This window comes from Glycine max, chromosome 6, assembly GCF_000004515.6.
Source record: "Glycine max cultivar Williams 82 chromosome 6, Glycine_max_v4.0, whole genome shotgun sequence".
NCBI lineage: Eukaryota > Viridiplantae > Streptophyta > Magnoliopsida > Fabales > Fabaceae > Glycine > Glycine max.
This window is the reverse complement of record NC_038242.2, coordinates 10,519,313-10,541,259: the sequence shown is the minus strand read 5'-3', so window position 1 is coordinate 10,541,259 and position 21,947 is coordinate 10,519,313. Positions and strand designations below refer to the sequence as shown.

Here is a 21,947-nt window from a genome sequence, read left to right as displayed (position 1 = left end):
CATTTTTATTTATTCTCCTATAAATACTTATGAAGAAATTTATTAAAAAATAATCTCATTTTATTTGAAAATGAATCTGAATCTCATTTATATTGTTTATAAACGCAAATAAGTCAAGCTATGAAGTATTAAAGTTTGACATGTCAAAACCAAGTCTTCTTTCGAATTCAATTAGTATTACAACTACACAACTAGCATTTCTAAGAAAGAAAACATACTATAAGCTAATAAAAGCAAAATAATAATTTTCCTTTAAAAAAGAGAGCAAAATAACCATAATCATTTTCGTTTTAATTACAACCTAACCCTCTATAGATAAGAAGCTATTTGATTATTATAATCGTATCCTGGAACATCTCGAAGACATTAATTAAAGAATATTTAATGTTTTTTTATTACTGCATTCTTCCCATAATTATTAATGTTTGAGATTAATATATACGAAATAAAAAATATTTTATGGATACAACATATTATTTCCTATTCTCATTGTAATTATCATGTAAGAAAAATTAATTTATCCTCAAATAATTGTTATTTTAGTTTTTAATATAATATTAATCTTTTTTTATTTATTTATATCTCTTATATATTAATTATAAACTATAAAATTTAAAAATGAACTAATAATGATATAAGAGTAATTTTATAAAATTATTATTCTTTCATCTATTTATTATTATTATTGTCTGGGAAAAATCATTTAAAATTATAATTATTTTTGGATGGAGGGGTATTATAATATTTGGATTAAAATGTCATTATTTAATATTAAATATTACAGTAAGTACTTATAATGGTTAATTAATAAAGATATAATTAATAAATAGTTAATTTTAATTTTCTAAAATATCAATTATTTTGGAAAAATATAATGACTTACATCATCTAAATTAAAGTGAGAGGATTGCATTAGAGAATAAAATACAACAATAACCATAATTTATATATATATATATTATCACAATGCTGCTTAACTTTTGATTTTTTAATTACTACTTTAAAATAATCAAATTCAAAATAAAACTAGAAGATCAGTAGTTATGAGAAGGAGATAATAATTACCTTAAAAATATGTATTAAATAATATATATATATATATATATATATATATATATATATATAATATTTTAAGTATAATAAATATTTTTAATAAAGACTAGTAGTTTTTATTTTTTTCCCTTAAGATTTGCATTTGAGTATTATTGCTCTTTTTTTTTTTTTTTTTATCGCTGTCGCTATCTATGCAAATGCAATTATTAATGAGCTACTAGGGCGAGATGGCCACGGACGGAATCACCCCCGTCTGTCCTCTTCGTCTTTCTGTTTGATAACATCGAAATCGAAAACTTCTTTTATATATAATATTAATTAAATAAATAAATATAAATTTAGCAAATTTATATTCAACATTTGTTTCCCTATCTATTTATCTATCAGAGTCCAACGCCACCTACTGAAACAACTTAGTTCATCCTCTTCCTTCTTTCTCCACCAAACCTTAAACCTTTAACTCTAAACTCGCATATAACCCAATCAAATTTGCCTTTAGATTCTCATTTCCCATCAAACTATATATATTTCTCTCTCTCTCTCTCTCTGTATCCTTGGAATCCAAAATATTCCAACTAAACGTTTCTTCCTTTCATGGCAGATCCTACCCGTCTTTCATTCAGGTTAGATTCTATTATTCTAATCATCGTAACACTCGATAAAAACTGGGTTAGCTTTAATTAACGTTAATCAATCAAAAATTTGTTTTTTTTTTTGTTTGGTTTTCTGGGTTCAGTTCCATACACAGTTTGCGATCGGATCCGGTTACAGTGGATTGACTTATAAGGTTTTAATGGTCCTGCCATCCTTACTGGTCATAAGGGATTTTGAAAAAAGTTTCTGGTTTATTAAAATCTATTATGAGATGAAGTGAAAACCAAATAAACTCGAAATTCGCATTCTTTTCTTTGATTTGTTACTTACTCAATCGTCTATCTTGCTAGGGGTCCTAGGTTTTTTCGTTTATTTTTAGTTATGCTGCATTAATTTAGTATATACTTAGTAGCTTAAACTTAAAACCAGTTTCGAATTATTCGTGCCTGTCAATATCGAGGTAACTTTTTACCTTCTCTTGTCCCTTTTTATATTTATGTTTTTGGTCTCCTTTTCTTTGTTGTTCTCCGCCTGAATAATATTTTCGAGTTTTTACCTTCTAATCATTTTATGTCCTTTGTTATAAAATTAAAGTTCTGTTATTTTGGTCTTTCGAGTACATTCAGTCTGGCTCAATGGCAGAGGAATTATTCGTAATTAAGCATTGAAGAATTCTTTAACTCCTCTCTATTAATCTTCATTGTAATTGGATCTTGGTGTTAACGTTATTAAACTATTAATACGCTTGCTATTTTCTTTGTAGTAAAATTTTTATTTTTATTGTTAGTTCCTGGGCAATGTTCTCATCATAATTATCCATGCTCTCTTGCAGTTCAATCTCATACTTGTCGGTGTTTCTCTAATGCAATTAGTTGTTGATGAATGAGAAGAGGAACCCAAAGCGTCAAAAATCACTGCCTTTCAACATGCCTGTGACAGACTCAAATAATCCACAGAATTTTGATGACAACATTCTTTTCCCCGTTGAAGAGATTGTACAATACCCATTGCCTGGATATGTGTCACCGACTTCAATAAGTTTTAGTCCAGATGATAGTTTAATTTCTTATTTATTTAGTCCTGATAACTCTTTAAACAGAAAGGTTTATGCTTTTGATCTGAAGACCTATACACAAGAATTGTTATTCAGTCCCCCTGATGGTGGACTTGATGAAAGTAATATTTCTCCAGAAGAAAAGTTGAGGAGGGAGAGGTTGAGGGAGCGTGGTTTAGGTGTGACACGGTATGAATGGGTGAAGACAAGCTCAAAAAGGAAAGCAGTCATGGTGCCATTGCCTGCTGGGGTTTGTTCCCTTTATCATGCAATTGATTAAAATGTTGTCTTGTGTTCTATTCAGAGGAGAAAAGTGGCAATAGTTTTTAAATATATATGTTACAGTTTAGTACTTAAATCTGTTAGTAACACCTCAAAAGCACATAGACTCATATTACTCCAATAATCTCACCATGATGCCTTGTTGCCACCAGAATGTTATTTCTGTCTTGAAGTGCCATGTCTGTCCCTTTATAACCCTTGCATGGAACAAGCTGTCAACATTTAGATGTTCTGTATGAACAAATTAACTGAAGCTTCAAATGCTGATTTTTGTTTATTTTTTGTATAGGGTGGCCTATCATTCTTCAATTGTCTAACATAGTTGAAAGGAAGTTTCTGGAGTTATTTACTAACCTCTTCCATTTCTTTATAAAAACTGAGCTTCTTGTACCTAATTTTGAAAGCTGTGTTAACTACAATGATTTCTGTCCTATCATTGCCATTGAAATTGACTAGGCTTATGCCATACTTGATACTAGTATAGGAATCTTGTTTATGTGTATATAACAATGTTATACCAAACTATATATTCTGTTGTGTTTTGTATAGGTGTGTATTAGAATGATATTTTTTTCTCTCCTTTTGTATTTTTATATTGAATTTGATATTGATTATTTACTTCAAATAGTCAAGTTTCTTATGGTTATTTCCTTTTCCCTATGAACAGGTTTATATCCAGGACATTCCCCATTCAAAAGCAGAGCTCAAGCTTCCAAGTGTATCAGGTTCACCCATTATTGATCCACATCTCTCTCCAGATGGGTCAATGCTTGCCTATGTAAGAGACTGTGAGTTGCATGTTCTGAATCTCTTGTCTAATGAATCAAAGCAGTTGACCCATGGGGCAAAGGAAAATGGTTTGGTAAGTTCAGCATTTGGCTGTTCTTTTCCGTATTTGAGTTACTAAATGCATTTGAGTTCTACAACAAGCAGTTTATGATTCTTATATAGTCACCTGACTAACTAATGTAATCTTTATAAAGAAAAATATTTTAGCAATTAGAAGATTATATGGTAATGTGTCCTTTTGAAACTTTGAAAGGTTCATCTACTTCAAATCAGCTGCACATATCGTATTTAAAGTTTTTATCTCTGTCATATGTGTTTGATTACAATTATGAGGCATCTTACTGCTGAATTTGGTTCAGCTTGGTCCTTCTGTCCTTGTTTGGCTTGTTGCCATTGGCCTGGATAATGGTAGTTTAGTGCAGTGTTGATTTTCTTCTAGGGTCAATCTCTAGTAGGACTCTAAGGTTTTTCTTTTCTTATTTATGACATAAAGCTTGATTGGATTAAAATATTTGAAAATTGGAACTTCAAAAGAGTCAATTACTCTTGATCATCCAATAGGCTTTAGGCTTGGACTTGTAGACTTGTCATTCATATGATTGCATAAAGTTTTTAGTTTGCTTTCCAGTAGATGAAATGTTTTGTTTGACTCTTACATTATTTCAGACTGAGAAAATTTGACACTGGGTTTGTGTGTTGCAGACTCATGGGCTGGCAGAATATATAGCTCAGGTGAGATTTACTTTAAAATCATATATTTTTATATACATTTTTAGACTAAATATGGTGCTTTGCATTCCTTGTACGAATTAGTCCTTCCTTCTGCTTCTGACTGGGCAAGTTGCATAATAGATAGGTTCTTTTTTTTTGGTGAATTCATAATAGATAGGTTTTGAAATGATGGCATTATTTACAATTTAATTGTTAACTTGTTAAATTTTCCTTACGTTATACATTGATAAGAACCAACTCTCCTAAAAGCTTAATTTGTTATGTGCTGGCCCTGGAATGGTTTTTATCTTTACCAATAACATGTATTTTTCGGATTTCAGGAGGAGATGGATAGAAAAACTGGATATTGGTGGTCACTGGACAGTAAATATATTGCTTTCACTGAAGTTGACTCTTCTGAAATACCACTTTTTAGAATTATGCACCAAGGGAAGAGCTCAGTTGGTTTAGAGGCACAGGAAGACCACTCTTATCCTTTTGCAGGAGCTTCAAATGTTAAAGTGCGCCTTGGGGTTGTTTCGGTAGCTGGAAGCTCCATTACTTGGATGAATCTTCTCTGTGGGGGCACGGAACAGCAAAACAACGAGGAGGAATATTTGGCAAGAGTCAATTGGATGCATGGAAACATTCTCACTGCTCAGATCTTGAACAGGCACCACACTAAAATAAAGATTGTTAAGTTTGATATTAGAACAGGTCAAAGGAAAAATATATTGGTGGAAGAAAACAGCAGTTGGATCAATATACATGACTGTTTCACACCTCTTGATAAAGGAGTTACCAAATTTTCGGGTGGATTTATCTGGGCTAGTGAGAAAACAGGATTTAGACACCTTTATCTTCATGATGCAAACGGGACTTGTTTAGGACCCATCACTGAAGGTGAATGGATGGTTGAGCAAATTGCCGGAGTGAATGAGGCTACAGGTCTAATATATTTTACTGGGACCTTAGATGGTCCTCTGGAATCCAATTTGTATTGTGCCAAACTTTTTGTTGATGGAAATCAACCACTTCAGGCCCCTATCAGACTTACACACAGCAAGGGGAAGCACATTGTGGTCCTTGATCATCATATGCAAAGTTTTGTTGATATTCATGATTCCCTTGGTTGTCCTCCTAGGGTGTTATTGTGCTCATTGGAAGATGGAAGTGTAATCAAGCCTTTATATGAGCAGTCATTTACAATTCCAAGATTCAAAAAGCTTCAACTTGAGCCACCGGAGATTGTTGAAATACAGGCTAATGATGGCACTACATTGTATGGAGCTCTGTATAAGCCCGATGCTTCAAAGTTTGGACCTCCACCTTACAAAACTATGATCAATGTTTATGGTGGTCCAAGTGTACAGCTTGTTTGTAACTCTTGGCTTAGTACAGTTGATCTGAGAGCACAATATTTGAGAAACCAAGGCATCTTAGTTTGGAAGGTCAGTTCCCTGAATTTTACATGATTATGGCCCACTTTTTTTTTTTGCTTGCTTTTAAATTTATATGCATCCAGATTTTTATGACTCAGTCTTATGATGAAACTCAAACATACAGGACACTGTTGCAATATATTGAATCTAATTTATGAACCATAGTAACATGATTGAGATGGACAATCCATCTATTTAAACATGGAAAATGTTGACAGGACTAATAGAGACAGAATATGTTTTCAATTAAGAAAATCCGAAATTGTATTCACACTTGCATTTCATATTTCCCGTCTGTATGCTTAATGGTTGTGGTAGTGCTCTGATGGTCCCAAATGCTTAGGCCCTTGTCCCTTGAGCTTTTAAAGTGGGAATGTTTTTCCCTTTTTTGGGTAACAAATCGGGGAGGATTTACCCACTTTTTATAAAATGTAGCATGGAAAAATATAGGTTTTGCCTCTATCTGTTTCCAATTATATGGCCTGCTCATCCTTCCAAGTTAAACATTGTTTTCTTTGTTTACAGTTAGACAACAGAGGAACTGCGAGACGGGGGTTGAAATTTGAAAGCTATTTAAAACACAAACTTGGTCAAATTGATGCTGATGATCAGCTAACCGGAGCAGAGTGGCTTGTCAAACAAGGGCTTGCAAAAGGTGGTCACATTGGGTTGTACGGATGGAGCTACGGCGGGTATCTCTCTGCCATGACACTGTCAAGATATCCAGATTTCTTCAAGTGTGCAATAGCGGGCGCCCCTGTTACATCATGGGACGGATATGACACGTTTTACACAGAGAAGTACATGGGGTTGCCATCTGAAAACAAGTTGGGATATGAAAGCGGTTCTGTTATGAACCAAGTGCAGCAGTTGAAAGGGCGGTTGTTGCTTGTGCACGGCATGATTGATGAGAATGTTCACTTCAGGCACACTGCAAGACTTATCAATGCACTTGTGGCAGCTGGAAAACCGTATGAGTTAATAGTTTTCCCAGATGAACGTCACATGCCAAGGCGTCATAGCGATCGAGTTTACATGGAAGGGAGGATGTGGGACTTCATTCAGAGGAATCTGTAAAATAACTTGTTATTCCATCTTTGGTTGAATGGCCAGAGTAGTTTCTCAAGTTTTTTTTACCCAATAGTTGGTTTTATTTCTTCTTGCCTTAAAGCTACTTTGATGGCTATTTTTGCCCACTTCACACCCTAAAAAGAAACTCTTCTGGCTATCAAATAACTGAATAAGCTTTTAATGTGCAATAATTAAAAAACTCTTTAGAATAGCTATTGCTTCCAAGGAATTGTTTAAACTTTGAGACTTCCGCACTCATTGACTTTAGTACTTGCAAAAGTCGCAAGAGTTTGAATTTCTTCCATTAACATTCTAAAAAAATTAATAACCAACATTTGTTGATAAAAAAAAAAAAAACAGAAAATTCATGAAGAGGCTAGTGAAAGCACAATGACAAAACTACCTTTGCATAGAAGAGTGAGAGCCACTTGATTCCCCTCCTTTGGCATTTCTCCTTTCTTGCATTTGCTTAATTAAAATTAATATTATAAAAATGTCTATATTAATATTATAAAAATGTCACCAACTCACCTAGAAAACTAACGTAGATTGTGATTCTGAAAGATCTTCCTTTACCTCTTCATTCCTTTTTATATTTAAGAAATAAATATCTAATTCATCAAAATTAATAAAATAATTAATATTATCATAAATTTAAATTTTATTTAAAAAATATTCATAAAATTAATTGGTTAAGTGATGTCTATATATAATGACATTACTCAAAATTCAATTAATAATTTTTACAACCAATTGAGTTATATGGTTAATAATTCAGTAAATAGATTCGTTTTCATAGAAAATAAATGATATTTTATTAATAGACTTTACAATAAAATAAAAATATAAAATAAAATTGATATTTAATACATTTAAAAGTGTTTTTTTTTTAATTTGAAAGTGATCATAACAACTTAATGGACTTCACAATATGTTTCTTTCTTATAAAAAAAAAATATTATCATTTACTTTTATATATATAAACATAAGTAGTAGTAGTGATTAAGCTCTATTTTAATATGTTAAGTGATTAAATCCTCCTAATTGGAGGAATACAACGTTGACATGGAATATATCTATATTGCATGGATTGTATATACGAATTTGCAATCCAAGGTCAAACAGATAATTAGTGATCCAAGAATTTGCACTCAATTAATCCATGTTGCTAATTGAGATTTCCTATGAGCCTTATTAGACCCAGTTCTCTGTATAAGTCTGTTGCCGCTTATAGCTTTGCAAGCTCGGAGCACCTTGGCACTTTAATAGAATCCTTGTTATGCTGTAAAGGAACAATTCACATATTAATTAAAATAGTTAAAGGTTGGATTTAAGTTTTAAAAAAAGCTAGAACAGTTAATTACTACCTAAAAGTTATGTATTGGAAAAAATTAAGTTAAAAAGTTTATACATAATATATATTTCAAAAGTACGAAAAAAAAATCTTAATGGATTTCAATCTGATTTTCTTTTTAACTCTTTTATTCACCAAGAAAAAAGATTCTGATTAATTTAAAATTTGACTAAAAAATAAATAAAGTTTAATTAAAAATTGTTTTCACAAAATATCAAACTAAAATAATATATAAACAATTTAATCTTAACTTATATTTCCTTACTCAGAGAGTAATTTTTTTAAAATTATTTTTCGTTCTCACCACTTATTTTCTTAAAATTTAATAGTTATAATTAATTACTTATTACAATCCTTAAATCTTGAAAAAATAAATAATAAAAACAAAAAATAACTCTAAAAAAAAGTTACCCATAAAATAACTAGATTTTAGTTCATTTGCTTTGATAAAAAAGAATCTAAAGAAGCTGGTCTTGGCCTCTTGGAGCAGTAGAATATCCACGATCAAATAAGAACAAAATGAGGTATTTGTCACATCTTGCGTCAAATACTTTTAATATTAATAAATAAGTTGTTTCGCTGTGCAAACAAAATAATGAGGTAAAAATAAAAGGAAAGGTGTGAATATAGTGAGACAAATAGATTTTTTTTTTTTGCTTTTTTTTAATATCGTGGCATTAAGACACTCGTGAGTTTTTTTAACGATTTTTATCAAATTTTATGCAACCTTGAATTCTTAAAGTGGTGTTTGTTTGAAGTTATCTGAATATATTATTGGCAATATATGAAAATTGTGAATAGGAAATACATATTTCATTTCTCATATTTGTTACAAGATTAAAAGGTTTTATTTTCCGATATAAAATATTTTCAAGAAAAGAATAACTTTTCATTTTTGCATGTTTTCATTGTCAAGAGGGATAAGTAAGTTAATTTCTATGGATTCAGAAAAAAAAGTTATTTCTATGGGTGAGAACAACATATTATGTTTTTTTTTAAAAAGAAAATTTTACTGTATTCCATTTTTATTTCCTGACATGCAGTAAAATAGAAACAATTAATTATTTTTCAGTTGAAAGAGAGATTATAAACTAGTGAGTCTATAAAATAAATAAGAGAGAGATAATGATATTTTTAATAGCACATAATTAATGAGTTAATCAAAATTAATTGAAATGGATAATTAATGAGCCTTTAACTGTGCAAAATTGCACACGTAAAAAAATCTTTATCATATACTTGACCGATATGAAACATTAGCATGTGCTTGATTAGATTTCAGCTAAGTAGGATTATCTTTAATTTTCGTCAAATATTTTTTTCTTAAAAAATGCAAAAGCTACTTCATAGTAGAACTTTCACACGTGTCCAAAAGACGCGTAACCAAAAACCCCAGTTAATGGACCCCTTATCTGATATTCTGATGCCCCCTCATTAACTAATGGCTTTCCATGTATGCTCCTAGCAAGTTTCCACGCAATTGCACAAATAAATAACCTAAACTTCCAACATCCAATAAAGGCAAATTAAAAAAAGTCATCGTGTTTTCCTCCTTCCATTTAATCCACATAATTTACCTCTCCATTATAATTCTGGCCAGTAAGATTCACCGCAAATTTCTAAAACAGAGCTGAGTTAAACAAAAATTGAATGTGTCAAACTCCGCAGAACAAGAAAAAAAAGAGTCTCTTTGTTGAAATTTTCCCTTGAGAAAAAGTTTTTTAGTTAAAAAATTATGATAATTATTTCTTTTGAAATGAAAAATATTGCTTTTATCAAAATGTAGTATGAATAGTTTCTAAAAAAATCTCTAATATTTTTTAAAACTTATTCTAAGGCATCCTAAATTTTAGAAATAAAATTAATATCAGTCCAATTTTAATCAATATCAAGAGTTATTCCTTTTATTGAAACCCATCTATTATTATTTGGTCAAGAAACCTCTAGTATAAGCTCCAAATTAGGTGAAAGACATGTTAATGGGGCTTCATCAAAGAAATAGGATCCATGAAGCATAGTTTGTCACAAGGTCGTGTTCAATGCGGATACCCCCACCAAAAAGAAGGAAAGAAAAGATGACAAACCTGAGTATTTTTCGTTTTTTTCCCGACTCTCGTCTGGAGCATTGGTCTTAAATCCTCTTTAGAAGAAAGTCAAGCAACAATTACTTATAAAAAGTAGAATTAAAGATTTTAGAATGTGATTGCTATGCATTGAGAGACAATAAAAAGTAGAATAACGTACAACAATACAACATTTTGTTATGTATATTTGGTACTTGGTAGTCAATACATAACACGAGAATCTTGTATTGGATGGCATTATTAAACTCATAGCAAATAATTAATATAATTTATTATATAAAAATTCTATAATTTACATAGTATTATAAAAGTGGTGGTGATGAACATTAGCGATGATAGAGACTAGTGTTAACTTCTAACAAGTCACATAACCAAGATGCACTGAACAAGTGGCCACCCAAAGTCAATATGCATACATTATGATACTAGCATTATTTTCTGTCGGTGAAATGAAAATGCTACTAACTAGCTAGACAACTACAACAACTCTAACGTGGAGTGAGGCAAGCCAAAAATAAAGAACTATATATGACACTGAACATTGTTTACATACATTCCTTATTATCACCATCATCATTGGGTTAAAAAAAAAACTATATTGTAGTTTAGTACATTTGGCAAATTGATTTGGTTTAAACTATGAAGGAAGATTTTGAAAAGTGTCTACAGAGACATTGGAATAACTCAGGTTGATAAGCCAGCAATGAATGCCACTCCAGTAGAGGGCAACCATGACGAGCCCGATATGAATTGGCCCACCGTAAATCTAGAAGCTTCCACCGTCGAATTGATAACCCGATACCCGGCCCAATTAACCCGTTGGCCCAGACCTGAACCCGGCCCATAATTCATGTATTCACCATAATAACACGTGTCTAAAGCAAAGGAGGAAGTGTTCCACTCGAGCCACCCACGTGGATGCACGTGATCCCCTATGTAAGATAGCATGTAAACAGTTCTAGCGTAAAGTTTCCAGGGACGGCCCAGATAAGTGGGGTAGCTACCCTTGGATGCTTCAAGATCCGGCGTGGCCATGATCCTACAATTGTGGATCGAAATGCCCGTGTTCTGATTCGGGTCCTTTCGGTTTTGGGCCGTGATGGTGTTCTTCTGTTGGGCCATGGGCTTTCGGGCCCAGAGGGTGCAGTTTTGGAACACCACCGCGGCGTTGCCGAATATGAAGTCCACGGTTCCGTAAATGTCGCATTCTCGGTAAAATTGACGGTTCGAGTGAACATACATTGTGTCCTGGTATCCGATGATGTTGCAGCGGTACACCACCGCGTGGTCTGCTCCGACGCGGAGGGCCACCGCCTGGTGCCTCCCCGGCCCGGCGTAGTTCTCGAAAGTCATGTCTTTTGCGATGAAACCAGAACCACTAGCAGCTGCAACACAGGATCAGCAAGCATTATTATTATTATATTGTTGAAATTGAATTAAATTATTGGTAGTGAACTAGTGATCTTGTTGTTTTTATGGATTATATTCTGTTGATGGTGAACAGAAATGTGACATTGTTTAGCGATTTTGCAAGCATTGAATGACCCACTTACAATAATTTGATTTCGCTACTTTAATTTGGTGCCTTTCGTTAGAACTTATAGGATAAGATTAATATTTAACAGCATCAGTGTATTATGTGGTTATGAGATCAAGGTGTGTTTCTTTTGTGTTTGGTGAAGGCAGAGAGGGTCCAACATTGTTATTTTTTCTCATATTTTAAAACAAAGAAACGAAATATATATATAAAAAAAACAACGTGTTGCTTTTCTATCATTAATGAAATAAATTAAAAAAAATATTTTCTCAAATTGAATAATATGATTCATTTGAGAAAATATTTTCTATCTTTAGTTTTAAATTTTACTATTAATTATAAAAATATCACATTATTCTTTTAGATTAAGGAAAGGGAAATTTTCGGGTTTGCAAGAGTAGAAAAATACTGTGGGTTTGAATATTAGGACAGAGACACAAGAAACAAAAGAACAACTAAACTATACTATATTAGAGCATAGAAACTCCTGACACATTAAGGGAAAAAAATACATTTTAGATTAAGGAAAGGGAAAATTCCAGGTTTGCAAGTTCAAACCTTGACTAAAACTGCAATTCGACGACAAATCAGCTCAAAATTTCCCCTGAGTGTGAAAGAAATAAACTTTTTTTTTTATAATTAGAGAGAAATTACCACGGAAGTAAATTTGAGGAAGTTCACAAGATCTCGCAAGAAAAATAGTGCAGAATATTATTTTACATGTTTTACCACTTTATTGATTGGGCTATTTATGTAATTTGAATTCTCTTCCACATTTGACTTGGTTTACCATTTTTTTTTTAAACAAGTAATAAAAAAACAATAGAATTGGTTATGGAGATGGAACGCTCAGCTGCACCAGACAAGAAACTAAACAGCAAGGAATCATAAATATGGCATCCTAGAATAACAGCCCACGTGCAACTTGCTCTGATCTACCTCATGTCGTGCATGTTTTTCAACCTTTTGCTTTCGTGGTTTTTCTCTCTTTCTTTTTTTTTTTTTTACAATATTTTGAAAATGACACAGGTTTTCTTAATTTTGAAGAAAAAAATTGTCATATTTTTTCACATTTTAAATATTGCTAACGTATATTTTTTTATTTGGTTAAATATATATTTATATTTTATCAATTTTTTAAAAATTTATAAAATACAAGCAGTACTTAATTACTAGTAAATTGTTTTCATTAGTCAAAGCACAATAATGAGCACTAAGGAGAGGACAAGGAGAAAGAATTTACCGAAGGACGCGGTGTGAAATGTGGTCAGATTCTGGTAATAATTTCTTCCGCCCGTGATGACGGTTTTGCCCTTCCCGTCCCCTATGAACATCACATTTGTTTTCTTCCTCCCCAACTTTAAATTCTCTTCTTCATACCTGAAATTAAATTTGCACCAACACATAATCTTAGATCTTCTATCTATCGCAACCTTGCCATCACCAAACATGCTTCATTTACATATATTCGGCTAAAAGCAATATCACATCACATAAGACATTTTTATTCGGCGTTTATATCCATCCACATGCTAATTCTTTAAAAAGTATATAACATATATATAATATACTAACAACTTTATAATTTTTAATCTTCAATCCTTAACTTGTACAAATTTTTAACACACTCTTACCGTTAAAATGGCAAAATCATTTAATGAGGATGGTGGCATCGAGACAGTAGTAAACACTACATTGTTCTACACCACATGGAATTCATTATCATCACAATATTACATATTTACATGTTATTGTTTTAAAAGGACATAAATAATGTTGTTAGTACTAGTACACCTCTTTTTTAAGTGCAACAGGAGAGGGAAGAAAATGAAATAGGAAAATAATAATAAATGGTGTGATGGGATAAAAGAAAGATAAAAATTTTGTTGTTGAATTTGTGTTCACGTGACTACAGTGTAAGTCCAAGCATTATGATTTAATACCAACAAGAAGTCCACCACGCAATCACCCCCACAATCCACAGTGCACGGTCCACAGACTTTTTCACACTCAGTTAATACAAAACATGAAAACAACGGTGATTAAAAAAAGAGGTAACTGGTTACGTAGTTAAAAGCAAAAACAAATTAGGAGTGTGAGAAAAGAGTGTATTTTATGAAGAAAAAAATAGTATATGAATTGATATTATAAAATAATTTTATCATAGGATAAATTTATTTATTTTTATAATAATTATTTAAAAAAATATGATAACTGAGTTCTTGGGAGTGTAATTTTTTTACATATACCGGCAATTAAACTAGATATATATTTACCTTCCTGCCCTGACGTAGATAATAATGCGGCGTGAACTATATTCCGGCACCTTCTTAATGGCCTCGGCGATGGTCTTAACGGTTCCGTTACCGTCTTTGGAAACCACAATATCTGCTTGTATCTGCGACAGAGGCAAGATCAGCAATTTCCTATCTCGTCGACTCAACCATGTCGGGAAATTATCCTCTCGCATTTCCATTAACCGCCTCCTATTCTGAATGGGGACGCCGGCGAAGTCGTCGCCGGCACCGGCGCCGGAGAATATCGCGAGACAATTGCTCACGAGCTCGGATAAGTCCCTGAGGTTGCTGGACATATGGTCCTTCACTGTGCCGACGGCGTCAGTAAAACCCTCCGCGCAGGTGTCCTGGTTGGTGAGGGCGGCGCTGAGCCACGTCAGCACGTCGTCGTTGGCGGAGCCGACGGCACCGACGGAGACTGTGTTGAGGGAGCGGGCGAGGGCGTCGACGGAGTCGTCGAGGAGCTCGAGGCAGTCGTCGTAGGCGGCGCGGACGCGGGGATCCATGGCGGTGTAGGACATGGCCGCGGAGGAGTACAGAGCCTTGGAGAAGTGCTGCAGCGTGACGTTGAAGGAAATGTGGACGAGGTCCTTCTCTGACGCCTCTTCAGATCCCGGAAAGTCTAAAAGCGATTTGACACACAAGGTCTTAAAGCGTGTCTTGCTGCACGTGCGTGAAATCGCTTGAGTGGGCTTTCCGAGCCTAGTCTCATGGGCTCTCGTATTTTGTTGAATACGAGAGCGGACGACAACTGCAGTTACAGCAGACGCGGCTATTAACAAGACGCTAAAGAGTGAAAGCAAGACAATCTTCTTCCTCCCGGAAGATGTCGGAGGAACGTTGTTGAGGCGCGAGGAGCCACCAGGATCAGAGGGTCCCAACCTTCCATACTCCATTGTGATGTTTAGAGAGAGAATTAAGGGAAAAGAGAGGGATATTGTGGTGATGTGTACGTAATGAATGGTGCCCTTTTATAAATGACGGTGCTTAGTTACTTATACTGGTACTGAGGAGTGAGTGAGTGTGTTTTTTGTGGTGTTGTGTGAAGGGGGCTGGTTGGTGTGAAGTCGATGTCGCAGGGAATTAGCTGGCTGCTACTAATACTGTGCCCTCTCAATGTTATAACACATTCGCTTCTACTTCTAGTTTCTATTCCTCGCTCTCTTTCTATTATTGCTTTAATAATTATTTACCCGAATATGCTAAGTATGACCTAAGGATGAAGAATTTTCCACAAGCTAGTTGGAAACATTACAGGAAAAGATTACGTACACCACATTTTGAGGTATATATGTAAGTAGGGGGAACATAGGGATAAGAAGAAAAAATAGAAAAGAACGAGAGAAAAAGTAACAATTTACGTGATAAAAAAATTTGAATAGAAAATGAAATGGAAGAGAAGGTGAAGGTTGAGTCTATGTATACGTATATTTGTTGGAAACTTTTTATTTCTTGATTATTTTTGTTTCCATTTTCTATTTTTATATTTAATTAATTTACAAGATTAGTATCTTGTTTTCAGTCTATTAATTTACAGGAAATGAAAGTAGAGTGAAAATTTTGTAAATTACAAGTTACAAGTTAAAAAAAAAATGGAAGTAAGCGAAATCCACACAAAGGGACGTCCATACTGCATGAATCATGATCGATGGTGATGATCTTAACTGTTAAGGGAATTCTCAAGTAATCCAATCCCATCCTTTTCGTTCTAATCTTTTTCGCTAATCCTCTCGCCTTTCCACTTTATAATCATGTCCGAAAATTTTCGTGAATCCCCTTTTGTACTTAAATTTTGATTTTGACGTGCTCTTTCTGCTTTGGACCAAATGTTTAACTTAATATATTAGTTATCTTTGGCGAGATATTTTATTTAATTTTTTGTTTTTTTATTAACTAAATTTATTTTATTGTTTACAATTTTTTTTAGTAATTTTTGAAATGAAGTAATATTTTTTTAAAAATTATTTTATCAATTTTTTTTCTAACTTTTAAATTTTATATTTTTTTCTTATATTTTTAATATATTTATCAAATTTTTTATTTATCATTTTTAAATACTTCATGATTTTATTATTTTTCAATCATTTTACATTTTTCAGTTACTTTAATAATTATTTTTATCAAATATTTATAATTTAATAAGTTAATTATTCAGTTAGATTTATCAAATATAAGTATTATTATTTTTTATTTTTATTTTATTAAAATTCAAAATTTATACTTATTATTAAAATATATATTTGAATTATACGTAACTATTGAAGCAAAAAATATACAACATATATAAAAGATATACGAAAAGATATGAGAAGTTTTTATTTTATATAGAAAATTGGAAAATATTCAAGAATGTAGCAGGCGTTTGTTTATCAAACAAATTGTTGTTTTTCAAAATGTTTATATAAAAATTATTTAAAATTTAAGAATAAGAACAAGAGTGTGGGTGACATATTCCACACGGTGGTGAGTTACTTATGAGTTAGGGAAAATAGACAACTTTATTCCCTTCTAGCTAAATAATTTTTTTTTTGTTTTTTTACTCATGTGCATAATATTTATGAGTTCTGGTTATTACTAATTTATGTTTGAAAATTTGACTGATTAGCTTTAGTAAAAATAAAAAAATAATTAATTTTTTTTTGTATATGTACAACACTAATGGGACAAGTTATATTTTGCAAAATTAATTCGTAAGCCAATTTTAAATTTGTAATTTACTAATTAAAAGTTTATAAACTAATTTATTGAATTAAAATATTTAATAGATTTAATTGTTTCATGTTGTCCACCATACACCACTTGAAGCCCTTGTCCACCTAGAAACGTTCTTAAACTTTGCCTTGCACATGTATGTATTTACCGTTAAGGATAGGGGTGGGTAAAATAGCTCGTTATAGCCTTATGGTGTTTTCTTGGTACACATAGCCATATGGTCTGTGACCCGTAATAGGTCTAATATTACATTGGACTATTTAATAAATAATTAATGGTATATTAACAATTTTTTAATTTTTTATTTAATTTAAAATGTTAAGACAATAAAAAAACTCTTTTAATTTTAATAATGTTACCAATTTAAAAAAATATAACAGTATATTTATACTATTATTATGGTAAAAATTTATTATAATATGTTTTAAAATTCTATATTTATTGATTTATTAGTTTACTTTTAAATAGATTATCAGATTATGTCAAACCTTTAGAAGGATTATATTATATTATATTAGATAAACAAATTAGGCTTATGTTTTAATTAAAAAAAAATCATTTGTATTTTCTTATTAAAAGCTTAACCTTTTCGAATCCATTTTTTTATTACCCTTATTTACTACTAATAAACTACACTCCTTGTTCACTTTTTACTACTAATATTAAACCCTGCAACGTATTTAAGTTAATATGTTTATTTTTACTGCTTTTATTTGCTAAAATTATTTATTTAGCTTAATTATACTTTTATTTTTTTTTACCAAATACTTTTGATTCTAAAGTATCACAATTATATGATTTTAGTTTCCCATATTTTAATTGTGCAAATTGGATTCATTACTTATTGGAAATTGTGCGAATTGGATTCATTACTTATTGGAAATGTGAGATTTTAGCCAAATAAATTCCAATTGAGTCCTTAAAGTATTACAATTATATAATTTTAATCTCATATATATTATTTCTCACATATATATATATATATATATTAACAAAAATGCTTAAATTTATTTTTGGTCCTTATAATTTAACAATGTATTTTTTATCTCTCAATTTTTTGATGGCACATTTGATCTCATGATTTTAAAATTTTGCAATTTTGGTATTACTAGAGTGTCGTCTATATTTTAATGGAAATTGCTTATGCAAAATCTGATTAATGACATGACATCCGTGTACTGACACATATACTAACACAACGTAGTATAAGATTGTCACATCAACTTATTAGTATTGTGTTATTAATTAAATAGTATGTCAATAATTTTTGTTAAAAAATTGGTGATAGACCAAGGTGGGCTAAAATTGTTAAATTTTAAATTGGAAAGGATCAAGCATACAATAAAAGTTTTGTAGGACCAAAATTACACAATCATAAAATTATAGGTATAAAGGTGGATTTAAGCCTAACAAAAATGTTGTTGATCTATTAAATGAAGAGACTAAAATTACACAATTATGATACATATAGGATCTAATTGATAGAATTGTAACCTAAGAGACTAAAATCACATAAATCCCAAGCCCAATCAATACAATTAAAATTTGAGGAACAAAAATTATTCATTAGAGGGTCAAAAGTGCAAATAATTTTATTTATTTTAAAATTTGAATATTATTTTTTTATAATTTTAAAAGACATAAAATATGATTAGTGTATTATCTCTTAATATATAGCTTTAATTAATTTTTTTTATGACTTTATTATAACGACTTATTGGTTAAGATAATCGTGCAATATATTCAGTCAAGGAAATTAGTACAATATAATGATATTTAATTAACACTGATTTAAATACAGTTCAATCATAATTAAACTAATAAGACTGTAAAATTAATACTTTAACTAAAACTGTATGAATCATTAAACAAGTTAATAATTTTAAATTTTTGGAATCGTATTTTAAATTATTACTACAATATAATAATGCATATTTAGTATGTATTGATATTTTTTCATTTTTTAAATTGAGGTGGGTATTTAAATTTTTTGAATTGATTTTCTTTATTGACATTTATCATATCAATTTTTTTGGGGTACTTTATACAGTTAATTATAAGACGATTTAATTTGCACTTTATTAGTTTGAGTTCAAGTACTTACCACCCTTGTGCAGGCTGGCAAAATGGAATGGGGTTGTGACTTTTTTTTTTTTAATAAGGGAATGGGGTTGTGACTTGTGAGATTGAAGTATTGGACTGTTATATTATATCCATACAACAATAGATTTACTAGTACTATGATTTTGCAATTATGCAAATTGCAAAATTGGACATTTAATGTCGATCCGCAAACAAAGATCTAGCATTTAAAATATTACTACCAACTACTAACATGAAAAATTGCATATTTTGCATGTGCTACCAATTATTCACTCTACGCATACACATTATTATAGCAAATGTACTTAAGAAATCAGTGCACAGTATGCTTTTAAATAAGACAAATACTAATAAGTATTTTAAGATAAATGTTAAAGAACAAAAAAATATAAAATTATATTATTCATATTTTTTTAAACTAATATTCTAACAACACTCGTAATTAACAAGACTCATAATCAACATTGGCCGCTGGTTTTGGCACAGAATGACATTCTGGATATATAGGTTGGTTGGCTAGTTGACGTTAACAACCATTTATGCCACCTCAGTACTTAATTTAGAATGCACTTTTTTTGCTTTTCAATTGTTCGTTGAGAGGCTTTTCAGATGTTCCTTCATAGGTCAGATTTGCACTTACTAATTAACGTAGTAATTCCGTAACTGAGTCTTCTTTCTCCCACTTTTCTTCAGGGGCCCCAGTTATTATTACTATTGGAGATAAACTAGTTCCAGCTAGCTATTGGCTCAGTCAAAACTGGGTGGCGTCTTCTCTTTCCCACGAAAATTATTGCACTTTTCCCCTTGAAATCATTTCATCATTCATACTAGCTAGTATGAAACCAACTTAACAAAAAATTTAAGAGCATTTATTCTGTTTTATTTTGCTATCACACATTAATGAAATTTATGAATTGGGATTCTTATTTAAGTCTTTTCTCATGAACAACGAATCATTTTTTTTGTAAGCTGGCTAGTTTTAAAAATGTTTCAACTTATTAAGAAGTGTGTACATAGTGGTCCAGCTTTGTCAACTTAAACTTAAATAGTATGAAATTATTTCAACTTAATTAATAATTTTAAGATTGAGATCTAAATATACAATTGTATTAAATATTTTTGTTATTTATAATAATTTTATTTGCTTCAATAATATTATTTTTCATAAAAAAATCTGAGGCTATGACTTCGTAAAAAGTGTATGTACAAATTTTTATCGTTGATCCAAAAGATAATTGAAAAAAAATAAAGACAAATGTTAACCAAGTATTTAAGGATTTGTTGAGAAATTAAAAATGAAAAAATATTAAAAATATTATTAATACATTTTACAATATTTTTAATACGTATTCAATGTGATTTTTAATAAAATAAATATTATTAACAATTTCTTAACCAATAATTGAATATCTCGTTTAATATGGTTATGTAAGAATCAAGAACTTAAGAAAACAGTTTGTAAAAAAAAAAAAGGAACAAGAAAACAATCTATAAATATGCTTTTTCTGAATTTTACATAAACCTATAACTTTTTATTTTAGTATTAAATTGAGAAAAAAATCATTATTAGACAAAACACATGTTATTTCCTAAACAACACTTCTATGTATGGAAATATTATATTTAAATTCCTCCACAATACTAAAAATTTGACATTATAAATGCTTAAAGACCAAAAATTCTAAGATAATATTAAATAATATATGAAAATAAATCATGTTTTAATTTCATATTTTAAAAATAACAAGAACTATTGTGTTTTTTAAAAATAAAATTCATACAAACTATTAGCCATAAAATAAATGAATGAATATTTCACATATATCATGCTGATAACAAAAAATTGAATCATCATTTTAATATTTGATACTGTAATGGTTGAACAAATTAGTTGCTAAAAATGAACAAAATAGCAGTATATTCTCTAAATTATTAATCAATTTAGCTAATGAAATTGTAATTGTCAGTTAAGTTTCTTTTGAAAGAAGATTTGTCAGTTAAGTTGGTCCCTAAAATAAAAAGAAAAATTGGTAAATAATTTTTAAAATTGTAAGCTATCAATAAATTAAGTCTCTTTGTTATTAGCTGGTGTTATTTAACATCATTAAAAACGTTGAGTTGACATGTTAAATGCTTGAATGACAACCAATTAGTGACGTGGTTGCCGCAACTAGCCATCCATATTAAAAAGATTGAGCCACGTACTCTTCTAATAATGCATATTTCACATAACTTGATTTGGGGGGTTTTGTGATGATGATATTTCTTCGATTGATAGATTAGGAGACTAATACACCAGGGTAACAAAACTAATGGGCAAAGCAAGTTTAAAGACGTAGGGAAGAGAAAAAGCAGTTAGTATTCCACTAATATTGTGCTCATTTTTATCTTATATTGTGACAACCATGTATGTGAGCCTGTAAGTTAGTTACTACTTTGGTATTGGTCTATCGATTTTACCTTTTTTTATTTATTTTTTTATCAATGTTAGATGAATCAACCAATAGCGAAGGGACTAAATAATTATTTGGTGATTTATTATTTTGAGAATCATTTTGTTATTTTTTTTTAATTCTAGGGACCGATTTCACCAAGAATATAATTTGCCAACTAAATGGAGATTTGTACAAGAAATGTGAAATAACGAAGACTAATTAAAGTAATTACCCATTATTTACGCAACAGGATAATTTTAAACATAGAAGATATATTTTAATTTATATTGTACCTATATAATTACTAGGGTTATATATATATATATATATATATATATATGAAAATATCATATAAAATATATTTCAAATTATATTTAATTTATTTTAAATTATAAAATATATTAATATTTATTGATTAAAAATAAATAC

The 21,947-nt window shown here is 30.5% G+C and overlaps 2 protein-coding genes across 2 annotated transcripts; one reads left to right on the top strand and one right to left on the bottom strand.

Moving 5' to 3' along the window:
• The first annotated feature begins 1,286 nt into the window (after positions 1 to 1,286).
• On the top strand, positions 1,287 to 7,066 carry LOC100777293 (dipeptidyl aminopeptidase 4). Its single transcript, XM_014776392.3, has 6 exons — positions 1,287 to 1,676; positions 2,480 to 2,951; positions 3,651 to 3,845; positions 4,475 to 4,504; positions 4,825 to 5,934; positions 6,451 to 7,066. The coding sequence occupies exons 2-6, from the start codon at positions 2,526 to 2,528 to the stop codon at positions 7,000 to 7,002; spliced, it is 2,313 nt and encodes a 770-aa protein (XP_014631878.1). The 5' UTR covers positions 1,287 to 1,676; positions 2,480 to 2,525; the 3' UTR covers positions 7,003 to 7,066.
• Positions 7,067 to 10,939: 3,873 nt separating this feature from the next.
• Positions 10,940 to 15,415, bottom strand: LOC100776752 (probable pectinesterase/pectinesterase inhibitor 34). Its single transcript, XM_003526663.4, has 3 exons — positions 14,248 to 15,415; positions 13,215 to 13,351; positions 10,940 to 11,819 (listed from the first exon to the last, which is right to left on the bottom strand). Exons 1-3 carry the CDS (start codon positions 15,162 to 15,164, stop codon positions 11,119 to 11,121), a joined length of 1,755 nt encoding a protein of 584 aa, XP_003526711.1. The 5' UTR covers positions 15,165 to 15,415; the 3' UTR covers positions 10,940 to 11,118.
• Between the last annotated feature and the right edge of the window lie 6,532 nt (positions 15,416 to 21,947).